General features: G+C 36.2%; 1 protein-coding gene across 7 annotated transcripts in view; it reads left to right on the forward strand.

Moving 5' to 3' along the window:
* The window catches only part of klf12b (Kruppel like factor 12b), a 104,654-nt gene that overhangs the window by 70,862 nt on the left and 9,954 nt on the right, over positions 1-23,838 (forward strand). For all 7 annotated transcript variants that reach the window (XM_073911454.1, XM_073911452.1, XM_068223264.2 and 4 more), the window contains 3 exons: positions 6,389-6,890; positions 14,085-14,220; positions 22,720-22,877. In XM_073911454.1, coding sequence (XP_073767555.1) covers positions 6,389-6,890; positions 14,085-14,220; positions 22,720-22,877 — 796 coding nt within the window. The remainder of the gene's footprint in view (positions 1-6,388; positions 6,891-14,084; positions 14,221-22,719; positions 22,878-23,838) is intronic.

The raw sequence follows: 23,838 nt of genomic DNA on the forward strand, positions 1-23,838 counted from the left end.
TCTGCTTCTTTCACCCCTCACACGCCCACCTCCTCGCTGTGATGCCCCTAATTACACCCAGACCTATGAATGTGGAGCGGCCCTGATGTGGAGAGCCACAGCTGGAGCAGGAATGCTCTCAGGGCCTGCAGTCGGGGCCACTGCAGCCAGGGCAGCCATTTTGGCAGGGCCTATACACAGATGCTGTAGAGAGAGTCATTAGAGAGTCATTATTTCTTCATATGCTACTTCCTTAAGTGCACATGTTGTGTTCACGATCATCCCATGCAGAGTACTGGCCAAATATAAGCTGTATTTGGGGTTTTGAAACTGAGATCCAAGACCCCACAGGAGCTCACAAGAGAGTTCTAGGAGGTCTTTTTGTTTTGTCTTGTTTAACAAAAAAACTAGTAATGTTTGAATTAAAAAGTATGTGTTGGGTTGATTTAAAGTAAAGACTGCATCTGTCATTGAGTCAACAACTCCAGTGTGTGTCCAGTTAATGATTCACTGATTCAAATGATCTGTTCAGAGTCTTTAATTTGCAATTCATAGATTATAATGAACCAGTCAGAACAAGTATCTAGTTAATTTTTTTTAATCAAATGTTCCATTCAGAGTGAGTCTTCAATGATTGATTCAGTCAGATAGATGTGATACTCACAGATTCAAACATTTGAGTTTGAGCAAGTCTCCAGTTAGCGATTCACAGATTCTTATGACCTAGTCAGAACAGGTATCCAGTTAAGGATTTATTGATTCAAATGTTCGGTTCAGAGCGAGTCTTCACTGATTGACTTGGTTAAAGAGAGAGTCTCCAGTTGATAATTCACAGATTGAAATGTTTAATTCCAAGTCAGTGATTCACAGAGTCTAATGAACTAGTCAGAACAAATATCCAGGTAATGATTCTTTGATTAAAATATTACATTAAGAGTGAGTTTTCACTGCTTGATTCGACGAGAGAGTCTCCAGCTGATAACTCACAGATTCAAATGTCCGAGTCCAAGCAAGTGTCCAGTTAGCAATACAATGAGTCTACACTGCAAAAAATCCTTTTCTTACTTAGACTTTTTGTTTTGTTTCTTGTCCAAATATCAAAAAATTCTTAAATCAAAAAGCATTTTCTACACTTGCAAAACTTATTGTTTTGTTTAAAGAAATAATATGGCAAAATGAAAAAAAAAGATTTTTTCCTTAAAACAATCAAAATAATCTGCCAATGTGGTAAGAAAAATAATCTTGTGTCAAAAGGAAAAACAAGATTATTTTGCTTACCCCACTGGCAGATTATTTCACTTGTTTTAAGAAAAAAACTCACTTAATATTGGTATATTAATTCTGAAAACAATGCATTGCTTTGCTTGCTGAAATAAATATTTTTTTTTTGTTGAGATTTTAGACCAGAAACAAGACAAAAAATCGAAGTAAGAAAAACATTTTTTGCAGAGTAATGAAACAGTCAGAACAACGGTCCATTCATTGATTTATTGAATCAAATGTTTCGTTCAGAGTGAGTCTTCACTGATTGATTCGACCAGAGAGAGTCTCCAGCTGATAATCTTGGAGTCAGAACAAGTCTCCAGGAAACAATTCACTGATTCCCTGAATTCACAAGTCTAACTCAATATGAGCTAAAAATGACAGAACAACTTTTTGGATTATATAGTTTCTGTTTCAATGTAGCATTTTTAAAAACACCCATCAGTAGTTTTGTTAGTAATACCAAAGCGAACTTTAAAAGAATTGTTATATTATACTTGAGCCAACAATTCCAAAAGGCACTGTTCACCGAGCTGCTCCACATCAAACGCACAGTTAACATGAAAAGCACAAATGCAGAAATGGATAGATGCACTGTTTTCTTGGAGAGAGAACTTGTGAATAGTTGTGTCTGACAGCCAACAACACACCCTCGTTGTGTTCTACTTCACAAGCCAGCATAGCAACACCTTGTTTCCTTCCTGCGAAAGGCTGGTAGACGTATTCATCCATATGTGCAGAAATGCTGCCAAGCACCAGGAAGTGTGCAACCTACACAATGACTCTTTGAAGTGCATCTCATCACTCAAACATAGTCGTCGTTCCGGTGGCCACTTGCCAAGACCTTGCTGAGAGTGCTTTGCCCCAGTTAATGCCCTCACCTGCTTAACTGAGATCTCATGTAGGACCACCGAATAAAAGTGAAAGTCATCAGTAGAGAGCCAAGGTGGAAAGTACGGAGGAGCAATCAGTTGAGGTTGAAAACATTTCTACAGAAACTCGTATTTATAACAAGAACAAGAATCTGCATTCAAAGGCAACCTTTTACTCGCATCAAAACCTTACTTTTTTTATTCCATACGAAAATAGGTCATGTGTGCTACATTACATTCACCATAATTTACAGTTTGGGAATTTCTGTCCTTTTTACAGTGCAACTGGAAAGTATTTATATTCACTTTTTTTCACATTTTTTTGTTACAGCCTTATTCCAAAATTGATTAAATTCCTTGATTTCCTCAAAATTCTACACACAATACCCCATAATGACAACGTGAAAAATGTTTTTTTTTTAATTGTTGCAAAATTATCAAAATAAAAAAACCCCTGAAAAATCAGTATTACTCTGAATTGAGCTCAGTTACGTTCTGTTTCCACTGATCATTCTTGAGATGTTTTAGCAGCTTAATTATAGTTCACCTGTGGTAGATTCAGTTGATTGGACATGGTTTGAAAAGGCATACACCTGTCCTAGGTGTCCCAGGGTTGACAGTGCATGTCAAACCAAGCATAAACACAAAGGAATTGTCTGTAGACCTTCGAGACATTATTGTCTCGAGCCACAAGGCTGGGGAAAGCTCAGTACAGAAAAATTTCTGCTGCTCTAAAAATTGCAATGAGCACAGTAAGCATCCGTAAGTGGAAGATGTTTGGAACCACCAGGACGCTTCCTAGAGCTGGCCAGCCGTCTAAGCTAAGTAATTGGGGGAAAAGGGCCTTAGTCAGGGAGGTGATTAATAACCCGATGGTTACTCTGTCTGAGCTGCAACATTCTTCTGTGGAGAGAGGAGAAACTTACAGAAGGACAACCATCTGTGCAGCAATCCACCAATCAGGCCTGTATGGTAGAGTGGTCAGACGGAAGCCCCTCCCCACATGGAATTTGCCAAAAGGCATCTGAAGGACTCTCAGACCATTAGAAACAAAATTCTCCGGTCTGATGAGACTAAAATGGAACTTTTGGAGTGAATGCCAGGCGTTACATTTGGAGAAACCAAGAACTGCTCATCACCAGGCTAAAACTATTCCTACAGTTAAGCATGGTGGTGACAGGATCATGCTGTGGGGATGTTTTTAGCAGCAGGAAGTGGAAGACTAGTCAGGATAGAGGGAAAGATGAATGCAGCAATGTACAGAGACATCCTGAATGAAAACCTGCTTCAGAGTGCTCTTGACCTCAGACTGGGGTGATGGTTCATCTTCCAGCAGCAACTCCTGCGACAAGAACATATGCAACCGGCCAACTGGATGTGATGCATTCCTGTGTTGTCTAAGCAGGTCCATGCCTATGAGATGAGAAATACGTTTTTTTTCTTCTATATTTAAAAAAAACATTTCTATTTAAAAAACAAGTAATAAAAAAAATATTTTTTTATGTTGTCTCCACATTCTCTCCAAAGTTTTTAATGCAGTCTATGAGTTTCTAGAGAGTAAAGGCTCTTGCTTTTGAACTCCTTTATTTCAGACACTGTGAGAACAGCTTCTCTCCCATGGTGCATGACAAAACTAAAAGTTCTGTACGACAGCCACAAGGAGGTGTATTCCGACAGTCATGTCCAAATGTTGTGTGCAGTGGAAAAGCGGCTGAAGTAGATGCTAAATGCGCATGTGAACAGTTTCTAGACTCTTTTGCATTTGTCCATTTTCTACCATTTCCAAGGGTAGTCAAAAATGCATTAAATCGGATTGCTTTCGTTGTGTAACCGCTCATGAGGTCAAATGCATTCAAACAGCCACAAAAGACCACCTACTCACCTAACACTTGACTTGCATCTGTTTAGAAAAAGCGGACCAAAGCAAGGTATTCATACTTTGTTTTATATTCTGAATAAGCATGAGCTCCTCACGAGTATAGTTCTTGATTATTTGCTGGTTTTATTTTCAGCGTTCAAACAGAATAAAACGTTGAAACAATTCAGATTTCTTTGACTAGTGTAAAGAGAGGAGATGAGGTCTATTTGAGAAGGAGGTTTGTCTCAATGGGGCCGCAAAGGCCTGAGGCTACAGCGGCTGCAGGCACAGATCCACACAATGTCCTATATACACACAAACAAAAAAATATAAAGCCTCTTAAGCATACCCTGAAGGGAACATCACAGAATTCAATAGAACTAGAGCGAGAGTTCACTACAGACAAACACTGTACCGTATGGTCTTTTTAAGCAGGAAATAAATAGGGGTTGCATCGCTGTTCAAAAGGATTTTCTCAAGGAAATGACTGGTTTGTCTTTTCTATAGGAGCACAAAGCATCTCTTAGGTGCTACAGAGGCAGGTTTTTCAATTAGATAGTGAGTCTGTTAAGCATGATGCTGATTGGTCATTAGATGCACCACCCTTCTCTTTCATACCACCCTCATTAGCAGGTTGCTGATTGAATGCTATGCTAATAGAAATTCACTCACTAGGTTTGATTCTTCCCCTGTTTGTGCAGCTGTGCAGTGCATTTTGAGACTGAAATACTAAAAATGGCTCAAATCTGACTATATCTTGCAATTATGTAATAATAATAATAAAAAAATGTGACAGTAATAACAGTTTTATATAAACTAAAGAATAGAAAACAAATTGTATTTCACTCAAGGGTTTTAGGGTCATTTGAGTTTGTGATGGATAATTATAAAAAGAAGAAACTGAACAAAGAGGACAGGTTTGAAGTATTTCTTTTAGAGCTGGGCGATATTGCAAAAAAATAAAATAAAATAACTATAACTATAACTATATATATATATATATATATATATATATATATATATATATATATATATATATATATATATATATATATATATATATAAAATATTGATAATGATTGATTTTTTTTAACAATACATTTAGGAATATTAGGAGTTTTTGTTTTTTGTTATTTAAACACTTTGTTAATTTACCAACATTACTAAGGCAAATAGTTTTAATAGTCAAAAACAAAAATATTTAAACAAAATATATTATCTCTTTATAATAAAATAAACATAAGTGTAAAGGAGACTCTTAAACTTGATATATAAAATGTTACAAGGTGTGTGCAATGGTAAAGTGTAAATACTGAACAATCAAAGCAAACGTTTAGGAATGAATAATAATGATACAGTAAACCTCAAACTCTGTCAACAACACAAATCAGGATAACTAAATCTAAACTTTCAAGTAAAGGAACCAACCATCATTGCAGCACGCATTCAAATTCAAAAACTAACCCTTTCAACTGTCCCACAACTGACTTTTCAGTTTATTTGCCAACCTTTTAATCCCATGACAGTCCCACCAGTCAATAGAGTAGAGCTTTTTCACAGTTTCATTGTGCTGCTCTTTTAGCCCAACAACTCCTGAAAGAGACTAATCACCATTGTTGTCAGTACTGTCACACTTTGCAAAAATGGCTCTTTTTGTTCTGAAAATACTGTTCTTTTCTCTGCCCAGTCGAATCTGTATTGTAACCATGACCTTTAGGTCATGTGTCCTGACCTGTGACAATGCCCTTTGAACCCTGGATGACCCAACCAGTTTTTTTACGGCTCATGTCAGCAAATTTAATAGCCTGACATTTGTTTGTTTTGAATTCAAATGCAGTTTTATTGTACCACATACTGCTGATTCATGGGCCGGTAACGCTCAGGCTGACTCCATGTGTCCTGAGTAAAAATAGTATGAGCTCAAGGGGGAGAAACTGTAATCTGCTACAGGCCCACTCAGGCTGCATAAAGAAAAGTGAGTCTATAAACAAACTCGAGCTGTGATTCTGCAGCAGACCGTTTATCACATCTGCCGTCGCAATTCGAGAACTTTTCCCCTCAGTTTAATGAGCTGCTCTGTCATGATTAGCCGCCCGCTCAAGAGCGATCATTTCACTGCACATGCTTACGGCAGAGAGGAATTTTTTGTCTGCTAGTGCTTTATTTACATGTTTTTTTGGGAGACAAATGTGGGGAGCTGACAGATCCTGTCTAAACAACGATGTTGTTTTTGTTAGTATTATTTCGTCCATGTTCTGGACTTCACAAAAGAAGGTCCAGAAGACACAATGCGACAATTGATTTATGAACACACAACTTGTTTGAATTGGATCTAAAGCTAAAATGATTCATGACTACTAATTCAATTTTTGATCAATCTAATTGCCACTTACATTTGTGCGTTTGTTCCTTACAGTCACCCAAAGTGCACGGCTATCCAGATATGGAGGCAGTGCCGCTTCTGCTCAGCAAAGTAAAGGCAGAACCTCCAGAAGACCTGCTCTCATCTGATCAATTCCAGACCCAGACGGAGCCTGTGGACCTGTCCATCAACAAGACACGGACGTCATCTCCTTTATCCAACAACTCACCCGTTACCTCAGCCTTTTCTCCATCCTCTTCTTCATCATCTTCATCCTCACCTTCCGTCATTGCCTCCGTATCATCTGGAATGCCCTCTGTGTTGACATCCGGGTCCTTAGTGGGCTCTTCTCATGGAGTTAGGGGCCAGCAGTTTTTGCATATCATCCACCCCGTCCCCCCTTCAAGCCCCAGTAAATTGCCCAGCCAGGTGCACCGTATCCCTGTGGTGGTGCAGTCGCTGCCCCTCATGTACACCACATCCGTACGTTCCCCGTCCACCCTCAGCTCCACCATCATGTTACCTCTCCTGGATGAGGCCAGGTGCCAGGATAAAGGTGAGAATCTCTTTTGGGTTTGATTCATTTTTTATTTTGCTTTAGTTCCACTGTTCACTTGATGCTTTAATGAAACAGGTTGGGAGTTTGTATTTGAGAATTACTTACAGTACTTGATCACTCCCGTGCCCCTGGGTGAAGCATTGCCTTGAGGGGAATGCTGAAATCTGATGAAATTTGGATCACGGGAGGAAATACATAGCTGGAATGAGGAAAACACACGAATGCTGATTAAAAGCATCTGTTTCGTTCATGTTTGTTTTTGGAAAATACTAGCTATAGACAACAGCATCTCTCTGCCCTTTCTTCAGGGAAAAAGCACAGCAGAATTCATAATGACATGCAGATATGGGGTTGATTGTCCTCAGCTGCCTGTGCATTTCCTGCTGTTAGGGAGTATGTGCTGTGTGTCTTCTTTCTGAAGTGCAGGTCACAAAGTAAAAGCCTAATTCCAACTCAAATAAGCAGCAAGGGGAATGAATATCCTCCACCAGCCAAATACTAGCACTGTTTGAGCAATGGAGAGCAGATTTGATTTGTGTATTGTTTAATGTGGTGCTTGACCTGTAAAGACTGATTTATACTTCTCCGTCAAGTGTACGCGTATGGTCCGGTGCAGCCTTCGCGAGGTCGCATGTCCCTCGCTGTGGCTGATGGCGACATTGACGCGCACTTCTCAAAAAATGTAACTACACATCACAACGATGTGTAGTGCAAGCTCTGTGATTGGTTGGCTTGTTATCAGTGACAAGCGTGGGCGGTGCTGAGAGCCCCGAGCCCGATGAACCGAGTGTTTACAAGTGTCGAGTCCTGTGGAGTAGCTCAAGTAGGAAACTTTTGTTATGTGTTTACCTTATGATTAAAGTTGTTGCATGTCTGGTGGTTCCTGCCTTTGAATGAGTGAGTTTTTAGCTACTTGTAGCTTCCTGAAAAAAACTAAACATCTGCGAAGAATCTCGACACAGAGGAACATAAAAACCTCACTGCCAGCTAGCATTTCAGAAGTGTTATTGCAGAGCAACACAAACAGCACACAGACGTATAAATGCACGACTGTGCACAAGACAGGCACTGTTGGTCATGCCAATCACTCAATGCAGAAGTATAAATCAGCCTTAGTTTGACCGTTTTCTGACATTTATTATTCCACTTCATTTCAAAAACGAGCATCTCAAATTGTCATTTGGCAAACAATGTTGTCTAAAGAAATCGCCACTGTCTGAATGATCTGTTAGATGGCAACCAAGGAATTGAAACTTCAAATGATTGTAAACACAATCTCATTACACCAAAATTAGATTTGACAAGCAGCAATAAAAAAAACTTTACTTTGACATCAGTCACAATTTGACATTTGCTGAAAATGTTTATGAGAGAAAATTATTACAAAAATGACGACTATCTTAGGGGATACATTAGACATAAATAATAACCATAATAGTATTTATTATTTATTTCCCATAATAAACCAATTAAATTAAATATATAAACTTTATTATATATTTATACAATATTTTTTTCTTTTTATATATATTGCGATAGAAATACAATTTAACCAGATGACTTAAATAACTCTGGAATATTTGGAAAGTCATTAATTTAGATTGGTTGGGATGATTTTATAGGGGATTAAAATCTAAATTTATTTTATTTCATTTATTATATACTTATGGTAAACAAACTACAGTCATATATAAACACAATAGAGCAAATGCCTTTATGGGTTTCTGGGGAGCATCTAACAGTATTTGGCTACAGAAATTGAGTATTCAAATGTAAAATAGCATTGCATAGTGTTCATCATATACATTATTTAATAAAATTAATCTTTATAAAACTTATTTATGTACTTAAAATACTTTAAATTCTTTTCAAAGTCACAGGCCATATAAACACATGCAGATGATAAACATTCACTCTATTATGGTTAAATTCTGCAGTGTCTCCACAAATCTCATGTGTCTTTCTGGTCAACTATAATCCTAACTCAACATTGCATATCTTGCGATATGACTATTGCCTACAGACACAACGTGATAACAATGCCCTAATGATATATTGTACAGCCCTATTAGTGAGATTGTAAAAACGTCTACTACTTTCATAATGTCCACATAGCTAAAGGCCTCCAAAGTTGAAGAAACTACCATAAATACAATAAAAATATATTTGTATCTCACAAAACAGATGTTATTGTAGAATCCTTAAGCAGATGCAACACATTGTCTGGTGGGTGAGAAATTCCGTTTCTCACCCTGTAATTACAGCTTAATCCTTTTTCTAACAAACAGAATAGTGAAATTGGTTTATTCAGACACAGAGTCAGAGTTGTTGTCTAAAATCCAGGGTCATGCAGACAGGTCTCAGCCCTTCACTGCATGCTCTAATCAGAAGCACACATCTTGCTCTGTGCCTTCCCAAACTCTGGAGACGACCTCACCGACGGCACTCTGGGACTGCTGTTTAGGGCTGGTTTCCTGTAGGGTGAGTTTTAACACTATGGCTCAGAGCCACGATGCTCTGGGTGTAGCTGTCAAATGGTGTTCGGCTGGAGCGGAGGGCACAAGAGAGCTGTTTGTTGCTCAACCTCTTGTTTATCTGGGAAAGGGTGTCTGTCCCAAATGATTGGGCAGGGCTAGGCATCCTGCGAGCTGGAAGAGGGATTTAAATACTGGGTGTCTCGGTCAGCTTCAGGGGAGGAAGGAGAGGAAAAACAAGGTTTGCATAATGGGGTGGGGCGGATATTGAAGATGGGTGGCACCGCGAGCAGTCAGGCACATAGACACATGGACTCCACCCAAAAACCTCTGGAGCAACACAGAGGAAATGGGGTCAGATTTGGGCGGGGCGACGATGATGATAGTAAGGCTGATATTTAGATTCTACCACTGTTTTGAGGAAGATGTATGCACCTTATGTTCTGAAGTGCACAGACCTGCAGTGTACTAGTAAATGTGCATGAATGGATGTTTTCGTCATTGCCGGTGGCAGCTGGAAACACAATGGACAGCACACTTTCTCTTGCATACCCGCGTACAGGTTGGCAGGGGGAGGTGGGAAGGGGTGTGCCCTTCTCCACAGCTCTGTCTCCGGCTGAGTTTCCATGGAAACAAGCTACGGCTGGAAACAACAGGAGAAAGAAATCATGGGGTTTGCTTCTCCACCTCTTATGAACTCCGCTTTTGTCATTGCCTTTATATGGACATTTTTAAGGAATATCCAGGCAAGCTGTGTGCTGGAGGTAGATTGAATGGATTATGGTGGAAAGAGTCAGACAAGGCAGACTGTTTCATTTGTGCTCTCTTTTGAGGGTGTCTTTCCATGCTGTTTACTATATCCAAGTTCTTTTTGTTTTCCTAATTTTGTCTCACATCTTTTATTTCAAGTAAATAAGAAATTAAAAACTGCGTAATAACTGAGAAAACCTTGCAATTGCAGATGCATTTAATAAAAATGTAATTAATAAATATAATATGTCAACAAAAATAAAGCTATTAACTGTTTTAATAATAAATACAATGTGATGTAAGTTAGAATATTATAAGGGATGGGCATCTTCGATTAATCCCCCAGTCTTAAATAATACAAATAAAAAAATAAATAATTTAGTTCATTTAAAAAATCGTGGCAATCACACAAAGTACACAAATATGACCCCAAATCTGTTTGAACATTGCCCTTGTGTGTGTCACAATAATACCGGAAATGAATGAAGATATAGTTGTGAGTGGTTTTGCATTACTCTCTATACAGAGGTCATAACTGATTTGTTTCTGTCTGAGTCAACAGATTGGCAGAGGAGAGAGAAGAGCTTCAGGCTCTTGTAATGTGTCCAATTAATCTTTCATTGAAATCCGCCATCGGTTTTACTAGCTTGATAAAGCTTACAATCACTTGTTGTGTAGAATTTACCCTTGGCTAATAGTACAAACCAATTAAAGATAAAGTCTATAGACATTTATATTTCGTCACCTTAGAATTATAAGGTTCTATCTTTGGGATGTCTATAAGATTTTCACTGACATCCCAAATTTAGCCTTGTTTGAGCCAAGCTGTTTACGTTTGGATGCATATTAGACGGCTATTAAACACAAAATTGTTTGCTGGGTTGTTTCTCAAAAATGGAGTGGTTGTCTGTTGTCTGTCTGTCATAGGATTAGATGTACTGCATTTATTTGATTATTATCAAAAAAGAAACAGTAATATTTAATGCGTAAGTCAATTTTGCTGCTCAAATGAAATTTCTTCCTCTTAAATCGTTATTGAAAAACCTAGCTGCCTATTATCTAGTGGAAACAGTGACACTTTTTAATGTTTTTTTATATTGTAAAATTGATATTTTAACATCAACATGTGTGATATGATTTATTGGATGCATCGGAATCACAAAATAATTACAAAAGCCTGCTCTTATTGTAAGAACATTGATTTATTGTTATTTTTTTAAACAATCAGTCACACTAAATAACCACTGACAATCCACAGCCCTAATTTAAAAGTCGTACTCTACCTGAGACCAAATAGCTGGCATCTTAAGTGTTTCCATCATTCATACAGAAATTCACAAATTGGCAGCATAACAATGTCCAGGGACAAAGGGCGAGTGGCAGCACAGTGTGTTCGCTTTTAGAGGCTCCTGGGGTGTCTGATCGCCTGTGCTGGTGACAGGCCCGCAGGACACTCTGCCCTGGGCTGATTGGGAGACAGCCTGGATACCTCTGATCCGGGATCAGCTCTGACAGACTGCTGAGAGAGCAGCGAATTAAAGCGCAGCCCTGCAGCCTGGGCAAACCCAGATTAACAGAGCCTGCTCTGGCTCTCTCTGGCCAATGACATACAGTACAGTAATCAGAGACTGAAAACAGGACATACAGCAAGACATGCTCAAAAAAAGAATGGGTGTTTGATGACAAACTCTCAAACAAGCACACGCCTGACAAGTGTTGAATTAATTGTTCTAAAAATCTTGTCGCAAAATAGACAATATTTTTATTTAAAAAAATGTATGTAAGGCAACATGGTGGCAAGAAGGTCACTGGTTCGAACCCCGGCTGGGTCAGTTGGAATTTCTCTGTGGAGTTTGTATGTTCTCCCCGTGTTAGCGTGGGTTTCCTCTGGGTGCTCCAGTTTTTCTCTACAGTCTAAAGACATAGGTGAATTGAATAAACTTAATTGGCCATAGTGTATGTGTGAATGAATGTGTACGGATGGTTCTCAGTACAGGGTTGCAGCTGGAAGGTCATCTGCTTTGTAAAAAATATGCTGGATAAGTTGGCAGTTCATTCCTCTATGGCGTCCCCTGATGAATAAAGTGACTAAGTCGAAGGAAAATTAATGAATTAATGAAAATATATGGTGACGCAGTGGCACAGTAGTAGGTAGTGCTGTCACCTCACAGCAAGAAGGTCGCTGGTTCGAGCCTTAGCTGGGTCAGTTTGACATTTCTGTGTGGAGTTTGCATGTTCTCCCCATGTTTGCATGGGTTTCCTCCGGGTGCTCTGGTTTCCCCCACAAGTCCAAAGACATGCGCTGCAGGTGAATTGGGTAAGCCAAAATTGTCCATAGTGTATGTATGTTTGCGAAAATGAGTGTGTATGGGTTTTGCAGGGATGGTTTGTGGTTGGAAGTGCATCTGCTGCGTAAAACTGGATAAGTTGGCAGTTAATTCTGCTGTGGTGACACCAGATTAATAAAGGGACTAAGCAGAAAAGAAAATGAATAAACTAAAATGGCAGTTTATATATGTATTTATTTAACTAGTTAGTCAGTTCTAAGTTGACCCTCCACAACATCAATTAAATGTCAAATAGGTTCTTTTGGGTTTCATTCTACCATTTTATACCAGTGTTTCGTAGCAGTAAATGGTAAATGACAACAAAAAAAAACATTACAAATTGCTCACAAGCTTCCACATATTTCATTTAGTACTAAATATAGTAATACTTAAAAGTAGACCATAGCTTAAATCTATGTGTTCAAAAAAGTCATAGTCTAATTCACATTTCTAAAATTTCATTATTGAAATAAGACAAAATATGAAATAAATGCTAATAATAATAAAAACTATTAATACTATAAAAATCATAACATCAATAAAAATTCAGTAATATTAATCATATAAAAATATTATTAATCTTAATACCATTATGACTAATATTAATACAAATAACAAATGAATTAAATGAAAAATATAAGCTACGTCAGTTCATACAGCAGTGTTATTGTGCCTGCTATCAATAAAAACATTTTTAATACACACCTTTTAACTGTGGACTTTCAATAAATACACTACAGTATAATTCCCCCCACCTCATAAGTATGACATTCAGAAATTTTATTCTAAAATTAGCCTTATGATAGTAAAAATGAGTAGAAAAATAAGGCATTAAAAAAAATAATTTGAGAAGAGAATTTCAGATGCCGCTTTTGCATCATATTTATATACAGTTGAAGTCAGAATTATTAACCCCCTTAAATTTTTATCCCCACGTTTATTTTTTCTCCAATTTCTGTTTAATGAAGAGATTTTTTTTCATATTTTCAAGACACTTAAAAGACACATGCAGCTTAAAGTGCATTTGAAGGTTTAACTAGGTTAGTTAGGTTAAATAGGCAGGTTAGGGTAATTAGGCAAGTTATTGTATAAGGATGGTTTGTTCTGTTGACTGTGGAAAAAATATATAGCTAAAAGGGGCTAATAATTTTGACCTTAAAATGTTTTTTTTTTTTTTTTTTTTTTACTACTTTTATTGTAGCTTAAATAAAACAAACAAGACTTTTATCAGACATACTGTGAAAATTTCCTATGCCTGTTAAACATCATTTGGGAAATATTTAAAAATAAAAATTAAAAGGGGGCAAATAATTCTGACTTCAACTGTATATATTTATAAGTACGTATTTGGGCATTTTAAATGCGTCAAACATTAATGCAAAATGCATGATAATGCTTCCAAGATAGTCGTTGTGACCTAAATGTGATGAACAGAAAAATGAAATCTGTTAAGAATAAATTGACCTCAGGCACATGGAGGTGCCAGAAGTTGAAGAAACACCCTGAATTGTTTTGATAATTTCTGCTTATGGTGGTGTGGCATATTGTGAGCTTCTGAACTGGTCTGCGCGGCCTTAGGCAGCTCGCATATTACAGTCGTATAACTAACCTCCTCCTCTGTTATTTTCCCCCTGCGGCAGCACAAACAGACCCCAATGGCCTGTCGCCAAGACAAATCAAAAGTGACAGTGATGATGACGACCTGCCAAACGTGACCTTGGACAGTGTTAATGAAACAGGATCCACGGCGCTGTCTATAGCACGAGCAGTGCAGGAGTGAGTACTCTATAAACATACACTGACTGCACACTATAACATATGCACACTGACAATCTGCTGAGACATACTGTAATACTGCACTGAGTTGACATCAGCATGTTGCGTTTTTATTTTTGGTTTGTGATTTTGAAGTTTTGTATCTCATTTTATTTGAAATTAGCCTCTGCTTGTCAAAGATGATATTCAAAGGGCTTTCTATTTATGCAAATATTTAGTTTTTTATTAGATTAAAGTGGTTTACTTATTTAGTTTTTAATGTTAATGTTTTGGTAATTTGGTTGGGATTTTATACAATAAGTCAACAGTATTAGATGATTTTTGTGTTTTAATTAATTTAATTTAGCTATTTTAACTTTTATAAAAATTTGATCAATAAAAACAAATATGGCTATTGCTTTGGGTTCAACTAAATACAAGTCTAAAAAATAAATATTTCCTTTACATCTAACTAAAATTAAATAAAATGTATTTTATTTAAAAATCTGTCTATACTTTCAATTAATTATTATTTTATTTTTTAAATTTAGATAATTTAATGTTAAATTGAACAAAATTAGGAAATATAAATATTAATTACTCTCAAAATAATAATTTGCACAGCTTCATGTTGGTCCCAACCCTGCTTGACTTCTTTCCTGTGAAATATAATATGGTATATGCAGTATGCAGAAGGACTTTTAATTTTTCAGTAACCAGGGTCAAGTGCTTCCGGCGAATATCCCGTTACAAAATCACCACGTTTAACGTTTGTTTATCTTCACTGCCTGATTGATATATGACATAATGTGGGTCTCAGAATGTACAAGAAGCACTGCAAAAAAAAATAAATAAAATAATAATAATAATTTTCCACACCATGACTTTAAAATATGGACATTTATTTTACTCCAGTATATTCAATAAAGTTTCTGAGCTAGCCTGCTGATCCTGACGGGCAAAACGGCTTTTCATGTCGTTTTACGCTTGAACCACCCAAAAAATGCTGAATTCTATATAACTGAATGTATTTTAGTTACAATACAACATCAATGCTGTAAAAGAAACCGTATAAAATTTAAAAGTCACATGAACCGTTCAACAGAAGTATGGGAAGAAACACTTGCTGTGCATATACTCTATTGAAAAGTGATTTGTTTTGTCCCTATAGTGAATTTAATTCAATTAATCTTTATTTCTATAATGATTTTACAATGTAGATTGTAAAATTTCAAAGCAACTTAACATAGAACAGGTTCTAGTAAATTGAAACTGATTCAGTCCAGTTTTCAGAATTGAAGTTCAGTTTAGTTCACTTCAGTGTAAAGTGTGTGTTTTTTATTATACATCATAATGTCATTCAGATATTCACAACAAGATCAAGAATAAACTACTGAACAATCTAAAGAAAACTCTGCCATTAATACATTGAACTTTTAAGTTTAAAATGAACACCTGAAGACACTCTATAAACTGTAAAGCCTTTCATTCATGGACATCATTTTTTAAAATAACATCTCTAGTTGTGGTCTCCCATTCTTGGCGCCACAGCTCCACGTGTGTTCGCTCAGATGAGGTAGTCGTCTCTTTAAAGACAGTGACATGATCAAAACCAGAAGACTCTCAAGCCTGCAGGCCATAAAAAAAATCTAGTTTTCCATGAGCCAGTCCCCCTACCAGCACCCTGTTGTCCGCCTGTTATTTAGGCAAATGGTTTGGAAAGTATTCCAGGATTCCTCTGTATGTCAAAGCTTCTGCGCTCTCAACACATAAGCGTTTTCCTTTGCTTCGAATGTGTTGCAGACGAGGACTTTGGCCCCCGGTGTATTAGAATGCCCCCTAAAAAAACTGTTAAACCAGGTTTACAGGAAGGGTGTTTTTGGGAGATCTGCTGCTCCTGGCTGTTTGGAGAGACGGAGGAAGAGCCCATGTGTGCAGCTGGGTTCATTCTAGCATGTGAAATAAGATAACATTGTGGGCAGCGTCGCCACAAGAATAACAGCGATAGCACAGCGGACTCAATGGACGAGAACAAATAAGCATTTATCACATCAAAGACGTGTTTGGTGAAGAATATTGTTGTTTAATTGGGTCAGTGTTTTTTTGCGCAGCAATCGAACTGGAAAATTTAGAAAGACCAGGCAATAAAATACAGTCTACGTTCGAGCTGCACCAATTTGGATGAAATCAGGATTGCTTTTTGTTGTTTGTTTTGTTTTGCATAAGATCACGATTCTCCTGCGTAATTCTGAATAGACCACAAAAAAAAAAAAAAAAAATGACTACACAGGGTTCCAACAAGTTAAAGAATTTCTAAAATATCATGGAATTTTCGACAGTTGTTCCAGACATTGAAAGTGGAGTATCAGGGATATTGTTTCTCACTTAATTTTTTTCCAATAATTAAAATGTAATTAAATAAGAATAATAATTACAATTTAGTTATTAAGTATGGGAGAGAGAGAGCATTTCTCATTCAAGCAAACAGTAACAATAAAACTTTCTAAATTCCATTGTTGTTATAATAGTGTCTATTAACATCATACTTAATTATATTCAAGCTAAAACTGTTTTAATATTTTGCTGTTTTTGCATTTACTAGATGTCATAGATATTCAGCTCTTTAGTCAGTGAAAATTTGACTTAAAGTATGAACCGTGACTAGAAGCTCAGACTTTTTAAATTTATTATTTATAGATATTAAATATCTTCTTTTGTGTTAAAAAAAAACACAAAAAGGTTTGGAACAAGTAAAGGGTGAGTAAATAAGGGCAAAATTTTCATTTTTAGGTGAACTATACCTTTAATATACAGCTGTGATCATCAAAAACAGAGAACCCATTAGGGTTTTTGGCAGGCTTGACAAGGTCTCATATGACTAAAATAATCCCCTGGGCTCACAGGCCTTTCAGATGCCAGTCACGGGCGACCCAAAATGACTCAGTCTCCACTATAAGACCGTTCTCACCACCGGACGACCAAATTTAGGAGAGAGCAACTGCCAGCTCTGCACTTCATTTAAATATCCACGTGTGCTGTATCACAACATAGCTCTCTGAGTGAGAGGACAGATGCTGATATCTGCCTTTAGGCTGCTGATGTCAGTTTTATGCATAAAAACCTTGAAATAACATTGTCAAAATAGTTATTTATAAAATCCTTAATTCATTGTGCACATTAGAATAATTTAAATAAATATCTCTGTTATAATATACATTTTTATAATGTTATCAATACACATTTAAAAATATTTATTCATTTATATTAATAGCATTTTATTTTATTTTATATCTTTTAATTACATTTTATTTTACACAGTATCTACACCTACAGTAATCTAACTCACTCTATCTGCTTCGCTGTACTTGTTCTCTATCGTTGCTCTTCTCAGCCTGCTTTCTCTCTGTGGGATTTTCGGATGAGTTGCAGGTCTTGTTGTGACAAATGTTTAGCATATCAGAGAACACCCAGAGCAGAAAGCGCACTGCACTGGTCACTCTGAAGGAAGAGAAGAGACAAAAACACAGCTCAATTCAGCCTGATTTAAACAATTCCGCATACAGAAGTCTTTATACATCCCACCGCCTCAACACAGAAACAGAGACACAAAAACAGAGGCAGGATGGCAGGGGGTTCATGTTCACACCAGAGTTATTGCAGTTGTTTTTGACGTAAAGCAACAAGTAAAACCACAGTATTTGAGGATTTGGTTGTATGCAAAATCGGGATCCAACCAACCAGAAGATCATCTTGGTAGACTCAAAATGACTTTTGCTGCTTGTTCAAACTATATTAAAATGTGTTGAAACAACTCATTTTCTTATATCTCATATATAGATATATATAGTTGAAGTCAGAATTATTAGTCCCCCTAAATTATTAGCAACCCCCCCCCCATTTATTTTTAATAACTCATTTCTCATAACTGATTTGTTTGATCTTTGCCATGATAAAAGTACATATTATTTTACAAGATATTTTCCAAGACACTTTCATATATATATATATATATATATATATATATATATATATATATATATATATATATATATATATAACTGTTTGTGTGTGTGTGTATATATATATATATATATATATATATATATATATATATATATATATATATATATATATATATACACACACAAACAGTTACTTTCAGTAAACGTTGAGCTGTTGACTTGGGTTTTACAGTAAGATGTACAGATATGGTATAGATTAGGGGTGCCCAAACTTGGTCCTGGGGGGCTGGTGTCCTGCAGAGTTTACTTCCAGACAGCCGTTTTTTTTAAGCACGTTGGAGCTAAACTCTACAGGACTCCGGCCCTCTAGGACCGAGTTTGGGCACCACTTGTAAAGATGGAAAGAATTATAAATTAGAAGACGTCTAGTATACGAGCATCTAAACACAAAAAAAAAAGATGAATCAACTATTACATTAAACAGAATAAGCATCTTTACCTGTCAGGTCATTTTGAATTTTCAAGCCATTTTCCACAAGTCTGACTACTCTATCAGTATTTATGACAGTGGCGTCCCGTCCGAAATTTATCAGACAGTAAACATCCTGTGAGAGTTTCCCTCTGAAAATCTTTCCGCTGTAAATCCTGTCACTCCCCTCATGCTCCTTCACTCCCTCTGAGCTTCTCCTACCAGCATCAGCCAGTTTCATCTTGCCACCAACTTTGTCTCACAGAAACTTGCTCTCACTAATTTTTCGGAGCAAAAAAAAAAACAACCTGCTTGGCTCATTGCCTCTTTCTCGCCTTCTCTTTGTCTCCTCGTCTCAGTTTCATTTCTCCCCTCTTGGGTCTCTCTCTCTCTCTCTCTCTCTCTCTCTCTCTCTCTCTCTCTCTCTCTCTCTCTCTGAACTGCCTTAGAAGTGTCTTGCTCTAGGTCCAAAATCATTTTAATCTGGTCTAATTTTGCAATGTTTATATAACACTACCTCTAATAGAGCTTGAGCTTTGCTTCTAAGGGCCCTATTAGGAATGACACAAGTGTTGTTTTGCAAGTTTCAGCCTGGTATCAATTTAATATACTACGTTTTTTTAACTAGAAAATGCATTTGTGCCCATCTGTGTGCTTATGGGTGTGCAGGTCTGAAAAGGTGTGTTCTGGCGCATTGTTGACATGCTCCTATTTTAGAGCAACTGAAATAGACATCACCATTGACTAACTAAACGCTGGTCTAAAGTCATCAATGGTGCAGTTTTATTTATTTTCTTTGTCACTTAATGAGCGCATTAAAATGTCTTTATGTCATAATGGTTAGTCTAACCTACCTATTTGCAAAAATGATAAATGAAAATAGGGAATGTGCCATGGTGTGACGGGTAACTCAATCGTAAGTAGAAAGAGAAAATTAACTTTGATGCATGTTTAAGACAAGTTACACCCAAAACACACCAATAACTCATTAAGAGAATAATGACGACCCTTTTAGTCTATGCGCTGGGCATGCAAACCTTTTTTCCCATCCTTAAAATAGCTACAATTTGGATTCGAATATGGCCTAAGTCCACATGCGCTTAGATTGTTAAAATATAGCCCATAGTATTTTTTTAGTTAAGTGTTTAATTTTCAGAAAAAAAAATTTCAAGTGATTTTGTCAGTCTGCATTTCTTTTCTATGTTTTTTTTAATGTCGCAATAAGCAGTAAAAAGACATTTATTCAAAACAAATAATTCTTAAGTTCTTAAAGTCTTAAAATTGACTGTGAGACTTGCAGGTATGCTGTTTTTATCCCTTATTCTTTATTATTGCAATCCTGACAAAAATTAAACAATTTATGAAAGCTGCTCTCTGTAGTCATATTGTGTTGAAAACTTTTCAGGTTTTGACCAACTAAAAGGTCAATAGCTAGAAGTTACACTATTGTAGAGTTGTAGTAATTTAACATTCACTTACTTATCACTAAGGCCAGACAGAATCTGCGGATATTTTTTGCTTTTTCTGCACAGAGTTTTATAAAGAATCTCCGTATAATAATCTGCGGAAATAAAAACAAGTAATTAACAAACTTAAATAAACTTTTTAAACTTTTGTTTAATGTTTACCATGCAAATACAATTAGATCCACTTAATTGGTAAAAAAAGCAAGTCTCTCATATAATAGATCTACTAAAAGACAGAAAATATTACTTCACAAACTGTATTGTAATCAAATAATTTGAACATTTTCATATTAGTCAATAATATCACTAAAATTAGTTTCAATACTGAATAAATATATATCTACACAGGTTTACACAAATAAATAAATAGACGCAATGATGGGTGAAAAATTAGCAAAAATCTGCAAATTTCTGCTCGTGCAGATTTCGTGTGGGCCTACAGTACTTATCAGCAAAGCTCTATTTAGTTTACAAGAATAAACCATCATCTTCATGTGCACAAACACTGTCTCCAAAGTCACAGCAAGGCAACAAGTCGGCAGCTTAAGCTTTTGGCCTGAGTCGTATAGCGTTTAGACTCATTTCTGACACATTGGCTCATTTCCGCTCAGTCTTCGCTTGGCAGCTCACCAACACCAACAGGTGACCCAGGAGCAGGGAAAGACGAGAGGAAGAGGAGTCACTTCACTGGAGGGATTTAGTCTGGCTCTTCCCCCTCTAGGCCCGCTTTAACAGTCCCTCCCAGTCCATGCCAATCAGCAGAGCAGGGGACATGAGCTCTTATTACCTTAGAAGGGAAGGCCAGCGAGGACAATGTAATGCAATTAGGCTCTCCTCTGTCTCTACCTTTGGAGGAAATGGAATAAAACGACTCCCTTTCTCTTTGGAACACAGCATGTCCTCACACTTACGTGGCTCTCTGCTCTTCTCCAACAGTTCTGTGAGCTCATTGGTTAATTTCGTGTAAAAATCCTCTCAATGAGAGCCAGATTTACAGTCTGAAAGCAGGCCCTCCGTCTGGAATGGCAGTAATTAATTTTTTTCCCCCACAACAGTCACAACAGATAGCGTGTTAGTACTATGCAGTTCTGTTCTGTTCATCTGTTATATTGTGTAACGTTAATCATGTAGAGGTATTCACTAACATTGTACTAACAGCAAACTAACAAGCAACAAATGTCACATTGCTGTAAGAGTTATTACTTGTTTTTTGGAGAGAGATACAAAAAAAGACCGTTTTTGGCCTGTGAGTATTTGTGTTGAACCATAAAAATACATCAGGCCTACAGCACCATCTAGTGAGACTTTAGGAAGGGCACAGTAGCAAAATGGGAAAGAATAAAAATGTTTTAAATTAAAACATAACTTACATTTTCTGTTTACATAAAAGGGTTTTGCCCTGTATTTAATAAAATATTATTGTGCCCTGTATTTATTAAAATATTATTGTGCCATATATTTATCAAAATATTATTGTGCCCTATATTTATTCAAATATTATTGTGCCCTATATTTATTCAAATATTATTGTGCCCTATATTTATTCAAATATTATTTTTCCCTATATTCATTGAAATATTATTGTGCCCTATATTTATTAAAATATAATTGTGCCCTATATTTATTAAAATATAATTGTGCCCTATATTTATTAAAATATTATTGTGCCCTATATTTTTTTCAATATATAAAAGAATAAGTGGTTAAACTATTTTAAAAATCCAACCGTAAAATGAAACAGAAGACTTCAGTGTACAGATTTTTATTAAAAACTATTTGCTGACAAATGTTTAAGATAAAGATAAATGAAAATAACATTAATCTGAAGAATTTGTAATTAATATTATTTTTTACTTGTGTTGTTTTTGTCTTTGAAACATGCAATACTGTTCAAATATGTTTTAAGCAATCTACATTTTTATTAAGCAGTAAAACATCCTCAACATTGACGGTAAGGATATTCCTCTTCAAAAAAAGATGTACTAATTTCGACAGTGATATAAAAAAGCTTAATTTCTCAAGGACCAAATCAGAATATTATAATTATTTCCAGAGGATCAATGGAAACTAAAGTCTGGAGTAATGACACTGAAAATCCAGCTTTGCCAATTAGGAAAATATTTAAAATGTGATACGTTAGAACAAAAACAATCATTTCAAATAATAATGTTATTTTTTTTACATTATTATACTATTTTTGCAATATATTTTTATTAAACAAGTACAGCAAACAAGTAGAGACTTGTGATAAAACAATAGACATTTCTTGCTGTCATTTTCTTTTTTATTACATTAAATAAAAAATGCAAATTAACATTCACAGCTCAGGTGAAATATGATTTATTTTGCTTTTACACATATTGCTCTGCTGCTGCTGAAAACAGCAGCTTGAAACATTGCAAGTCATAAGGGTAACCTGTTTAAAACACACGGTCTAAATTAAAACGGATGGTCTAAAGGCTTTAAAACGCATGGTCTAAATATTTACACTTCAAAATATTGTGGTCATACAGTCATTTTCCACAAGGTGGCAGCAGATATCTTGTTCACATGCTTATGTGTCTATTCATACACATCATACACAAAGTTAGTTGGCTACTCAAAGTGCATCTTTCTTTCTCAGTTCCATGTCACCATTCAGTATTGAGAGCATTCGACGGCCACCGCCACCTGAATCTCCAGACTCAAAGAAAAGACGCATCCATCGCTGCGACTTTGCAGGCTGTAATAAAGTTTATACCAAGAGCTCCCATTTAAAGGCACACCGGAGGACACACACAGGTTAGTAGGAAATTCAATTCAATCATAGTTTCAGTCAATTCATTCAGTTTAAGGTGTCTTGATGTTAAGGTTGTGCAATAATATTGGGGGAAAAAACTTTTCAGTATAGTTTGACATGTTTTCAGTAGCTACAATGAAGCAATATTTGGCTTATCATGGATAAATAACCATCACTCTAAATTTGCAAACACTTTGCTGAAAATTTCTGCCTTAATGATTAAATGATTAAACCTTTTATTAAAATTAATAGTTAGTTGGTGCAATTGCCCAGTGTAGGGCTGTGCGATTTGGGGGAAAATATGTAATAGCAATTTTTTTTTCTTTTGACAGATATTGCAATTTGATTTGCGATTTATTTTTGTAGTCAAGTCATGGCAACAATTCTGCTCCAGTTCTTAAAAATTACTTGTTCTTTTTCTGTGACTTTGAAAAAAAAAAATCCCATATTACTAATGCTGTTTTTCTATGACATTAAATAGTCTACTAATGCTTCTGAAGCAGCAGACGTGATTATCCCATTTGTCTGTGTTTCCCTGTTTGTGTTCTTTTGTTTTTATTGTGGGCTTTCCACATTGTTCAGTTGTGCAATTTTGATTGGGCAGAATGAAAGTCTGCTTACTCAATTGGCTAGTAAGACTATACACACAAAGACCAGTAGTGCATTTGCTCTGGGAGAGGGAAATTAAAAAAAAAAAAAAAAAATTTATATATATATAACCCCCTCTCTCCTTCACTTAATTTTCTGTCAACCTACTGTTTTGTCAAATAAAGGCAAAAATGCCTAAAAAAATACATGTAAAAAATAAATAAATATTATTTTTATTAAAAATAGACTGCCGTTCTTCAGATTTGGTGTCCTTCATTTAATTTACCAAGTTTGAATAAATAAAACACCATTTTTTTTGTAGAAACGTAAACACAAATAATACTGGTGCACTGAAAAATAATTTAGGCTGGAAAC

The sequence above is a fragment of the Danio rerio genome, chromosome 9 (assembly GCF_049306965.1).
Source record: "Danio rerio strain Tuebingen ecotype United States chromosome 9, GRCz12tu, whole genome shotgun sequence".
NCBI classification, from domain to species: Eukaryota; Metazoa; Chordata; class Actinopteri; order Cypriniformes; family Danionidae; genus Danio; species Danio rerio.